The sequence below is a fragment of the Dinoponera quadriceps genome, unplaced genomic scaffold, assembly GCF_001313825.1.
Source record: "Dinoponera quadriceps isolate SergipeBrazil2010 unplaced genomic scaffold, ASM131382v1 scaffold3736, whole genome shotgun sequence".
NCBI classification, from domain to species: Eukaryota; Metazoa; Arthropoda; class Insecta; order Hymenoptera; family Formicidae; genus Dinoponera; species Dinoponera quadriceps.
Window position 1 is genome coordinate 390,245 of NW_014557750.1, and position 4,851 is coordinate 395,095.

At 45.1% G+C, this 4,851-nt stretch overlaps 1 protein-coding gene across 1 annotated transcript in view; it reads left to right on the forward strand.

Annotated features, from left to right (window-relative positions):
- Nucleotides 1-4,851, forward strand: part of LOC106749443 (hemicentin-1-like) — a 410,426-nt gene that overhangs the window by 300,468 nt on the left and 105,107 nt on the right. Inside the window, exon 4 of the mRNA XM_014628886.1 lies at nucleotides 4,652-4,762. Within this exon, the coding sequence (XP_014484372.1) occupies nucleotides 4,652-4,762 (111 nt within the window). The remainder of the gene's footprint in view (nucleotides 1-4,651; nucleotides 4,763-4,851) is intronic.

The window sequence follows — 4,851 nt, forward strand, 5'->3', positions numbered from 1 at the left end:
GTGTTTTCTCTGTGAAACAATATTGTTTTATATTATTTCAATCATATTTACAATTTCTGTGATTGTATTGTTGTGTAATGTAATTCTTAACTTAGAAATATTATTTCAATTCAACGTGTTTTTAATGCCACATTATATCTTATTAAATCAAAGACGATATATTATTCCGTTAGCACAAATTTTATTGAAACCAATGACAAATACAGTTGAATCAATTGCAGATATTTCTGACACTCCGTGACATCGACGTTTCATTGAATTGAAATTTTTTTGGTTTTAATTTGTTTTTTCCGTGTTTTAGTTTAGTTGTTGGAATTAAAAACGTGATATCGAAAGTCGTTTTCGTATCTGTGGTATACGTAAATAATATATGTAAACGTTAACTTTAATTATTTACTATCTCTATTTCGGTCAACCTTTTTCTAATTTTACATACGTGTAGATCATATTTCGATTAATAGGCTGTTGAAATTTGAAAAGATTTTTAAAGAAATAAATTTACGGACTACTTTAAGAGCGTCAAGAGTATCAAGTGGAATTTCACTCAAAGAAATTTCATGAGAAGCAAGATATATTAACGACACACCCGATCGTTGTCAAATATCTCTAACCCACTTCCGGCTGGTTCTCAATCTCCGGACGACGATGAGTTTGGATTGCGCCGAATAGATGTGCAATTAGTCTCGCTCGAGCGATTTCGCCCGGCAATTTACATCTATCCGCGCGGCCTCCAAAGAGCCGTGGGGAGTCAGCTTGTTGCCGGAATACGAATTCAAAATCCATGTTCAGTACGTACACACTTTGTTATAGTAACTGCGTTACACGCTGTTGATATACACTTTAGGGCAAAATCTCGCGTGTAATCGGCGGCTTGGTGGTTCCTTTGTCACGACTACACACAGTTCGTCGCAAAGTGCTCGGAGCGTGTTTCAGTTCCGAATAAGTCGATCGAATCGGAGGACATAGCGTGCAGACGGAACGCACATTTTGTGGGATTCGTAAGGAAGGGTCCGTTTAAGGTGGAACGAAGAAAATATCGCCATGGTATTTTATCACAAAGACGCGATAGAGCATAATGCGGAATCAATTTATCTCTGTGGTCCCCTCTCTCTCTCTTTCTCCCACTTCTCAGCACTATATAGATATTTCCGGAAGGGGGTCTCGGCGCTGTATCGTCATAACCGTAAATATCTCTGCCGGCGTCTATGACTTTAGGAAAATTATGTCCCCTTCGTGAGGTAATTGAAAAACGAAAAGGGGCTGGCGACATTAGCGGCGACATGGCTTTAATCGTTAGTCGTCGGCGACCGAGATCCATCTTTACATAAATCATGATTATCGTTAACAGCGGGTAAACAAATTTGATCATCATCAGCAACTGGCACGCAACTTCCAGCCGATATCAGCCGAATCAAAATGTTGGCCTTATGCTAAATTTTTAATTCTACAACACAACAGAAGCTAAAATATCAAGATAGATTCAATTGCAATTTTAATAATATAATTCATTACTACTTTGATCTTGAAGATTACTTACATTTCTGTTTCCGCTATTTTAGCGTCGGTTTTTCAAGATAGTATCAAAATTAAATTTGTACCGGAGAAAACAGAAATAACTTCCCATTTATAGCGTCAAAGGAGCACAAGAGAAGACGTAATGAAGACGTAGAATAAGAAGTAAACTTAATTAAAATTTCGATTCGAGTAGGTGGACTTAACGTGGGACTAAAATTTCGGCCCGGGTAGACCATCTAAGTAGACGCAAAACTACCCTTGAAAGCATCAAAATGACATGAAAATTTCGATTGTGTACGCGTGCACATTATCTCTCGCTAAATGGGACGCGTGAAAAATGATCGAGGCGGTTTACCCTAACCAGTGGGGGAAGGAGGAGGAAGGGGTGATGATCGCGCGCGTCGTTTAGCGCGCCAAACGTCGGCGGATAATTAGGAAAGAAAATAGCTGAGCGCACAACCAAGTCGGCGGTGGGAGCGCGCAGATGCTCATTCGCTCTGACGCGCGCGCGCGAGCGACCTGGATAACAAATTGAATTTTAGCGGAGGGATCGCTTTCATTAAAGCACGATAATTCTCATCAGTATAGAGCGCGAGGCAACAGTTCCCGCGGAAATAAATAACGGCAGTAGTTGCAGGTGCGCCACTGTCAGACCTGTCGCGGATTAATGGCGCGCCGTGCCGCGCTGGTGCATCGGGCGTCCTTATGGACCTAGGACTGCGCCTTTAAAAAGAGGTCAACGCCGGCATCGACGCGAGTACATCATGTCCCTCCTTGCAGAGCGCGTGTGCACTCGCTCGCTCGCTCGAAGACGTTCGAGATACATAACGTATTACACAGCAGACTATGATACTGCAAATACTACAAAGGCTAATACCGATAAATGATACCTCCCCGCATACCATTTGTCAGGATTACGAAGACGGAGAACGCCGAGTCGAAGGACCCGGAGGAAGGAAGGAAAGAGGGAAGAAGTCCTCTGCAGAGATAGAGAGAGAGAGAGAGGGGAGGTCAAGGTGGAATCCGGCGTAATAACGCAACTTGAGGAGCCTGCTGAGAACGCCTTCTGAGAACGTCTATTAGCGCGCGCATTCGTTCCTCGCGATCGGGCGCGATCCGATCAGGCTTGATATTCATGAGCTCTCCCCCTCTTGTCCCGCGGGAAGTGTATTTGCATTCAAAGAGGTGTCCCGAATAAAAAACTCGGAGAAGTTAACTGGGAAATGAGAAGCCGGAAACGAACTCGGCAGTTCGCGTTTGTCTACTTTATCCTACTTAAAGAGAGCTCGCGCAAGAATTGGCCTTACAATTAGTTACATTCGCGAACAAAACTAACAACGTTCAAAGTTGACCGTGTCGCACGCACATAAATTTGCAGTCGGAATAAAAGCGGAGTCTTGGGTGGGATGAAAGAGAAAGAAAGAGAGAGAGAGAGAGTGAGTGACTTGCGCGCGAGTCCTTTCTCCTTCGACGGTACAGTAATAATGTATTTGGCGAAAACCGAAGGAAGCGACTGTATTTCAGCGGCGCACCAAGTTGCTGCTTTTGATTTCAAAGCTCGAAACTGTCGCGCTAGATGCGCCATGAAAGGGGGCTGCAATAAGAATAGAACGCCGTTCTGCTCCGAGTGTGAAACCAAAATAATTCTTTATACGACGGGAAAGAGCGAGAAGGATGAAGAGCGGCGGGGGTGGAAAAATAAGGGTGAAATCAAGAGGAGAGAGAGCGTTCTTGAGCCGACGCGCCCCTTCTCGCGGGTCGTGATTTTTGCGATTGTAATTTTCCAATTACATCAGCCGCGAATTCCCGCGACGTCGAGCGGCACTCCCCCCTCCGTCTTACGCAAACATCCCGGAGTGTCACAATCTGATTTCCGTAAGCCCGCCGGGAATTCGAATAAAGCGATAAACTCATTTACCGTGACGGGAATTAGAAAATACCGCGCGAGCTCGCAAAAGGAAGAAACGCTCCAAAGTGCGCGTTTACTCATGAGCTCTCGCTCTTATTATTTTAAGATCCACTGCCTGGCAAACTGCCCCCGTATTGATACTCGATATCGCAGCAATTGTGCTAAGATGCTGGTGTTGGCAGCGTGTGGACAGAACATCCGATACAATCGTGGGCATAAATGTTATCACATTGTCTAGACACAGTGATGTCAAAAGTTTGGAAACCGGAAACCGAAAAAAATGTAACGGTTCCGATTTCAGTTCCGGTCCTGTAGAATCTATAAAATTTCGGTATGGTTTACGGTTCCGGTCCGACAAAAATATTGGTTTCCATACAGTTTTCGGTTTCGGTCCCGTCCGGGTCCCTGGTGACAACAAATTCATGTGACGCTTCTAGCCCCAATTTTCTCTATTTACACTTTATAAGTATACACACATACGCTATAAATGTGCTAAGAGTAATAACATCAACAATTAATTATATTTTATATATATGTATGTAATATTAATAAAAAAGCCATTTATTAACTTTCTAATTTGATATTCGGTTAAACTGTCATTTTGGCGATGACAGTCGCACGCGGCACTAAGTAAGTCGCAGAGTGCGAGCAATCATCTCGGAAAAGAGGCTTCATCCGGTATTTGGGATAAGAATAGGATTCCTGGTTGGAATTAAAGTGAGGCAAGCTGTTTCGGGGCAACATTAGCTATTCTAATCTATGTTACATCTTGGAAAATCATGAAAAATATATATGCAGGGAAAGAAAGATAAGTTCCCTCGGATCGTCGGTTGCGTTCCGAACTGCGTCAAGGAAATGTTCGAGTCCTTTTGAAACTCAGTGTACATACATCGCACGACGATACCACCGCGAGCGGCCGCGTTCGCTCGCTCGCTCATTCGCTCGCTCGCAGGCGCTCGATATCGATTTCAGATTTCAATTTAATGCCGTCACCGATATCTCAGGCACGATCTTTCCAATACCAATTTCGTGTTATCGGACTTTTCGTGACGTGTTGAGCTCCTACGCGGCGCCACCCGGGACACCCGCTATACGCGCGAGTCGCGTCTCGCGTCGCGACACCGCCACTGCGAAGCGCGGCGATGCGACCGGCGGGGGAGGAAAGCTCGCCCGCTTTCATGAATATTCGTCGACGATAAATATATCGACGTTTCTGTTCGTTTGCAGTGCCGCCGCACAAGATCACGATCGTCGACGTGAACGGGAACACGCGCGGCTCGACGGTCGGGCCGTATGTGGAGGGTGACAGTCTGCGGCTCTTCTGTGACGTTCACGGCGGTGAGTATCGTAAAAATGGATTTTGCATCGCGTGGTACGCGCGAATTCGCGCGTCCTCCCTCTTTCCCTTCCCTCCCCCCCCCCCCCCC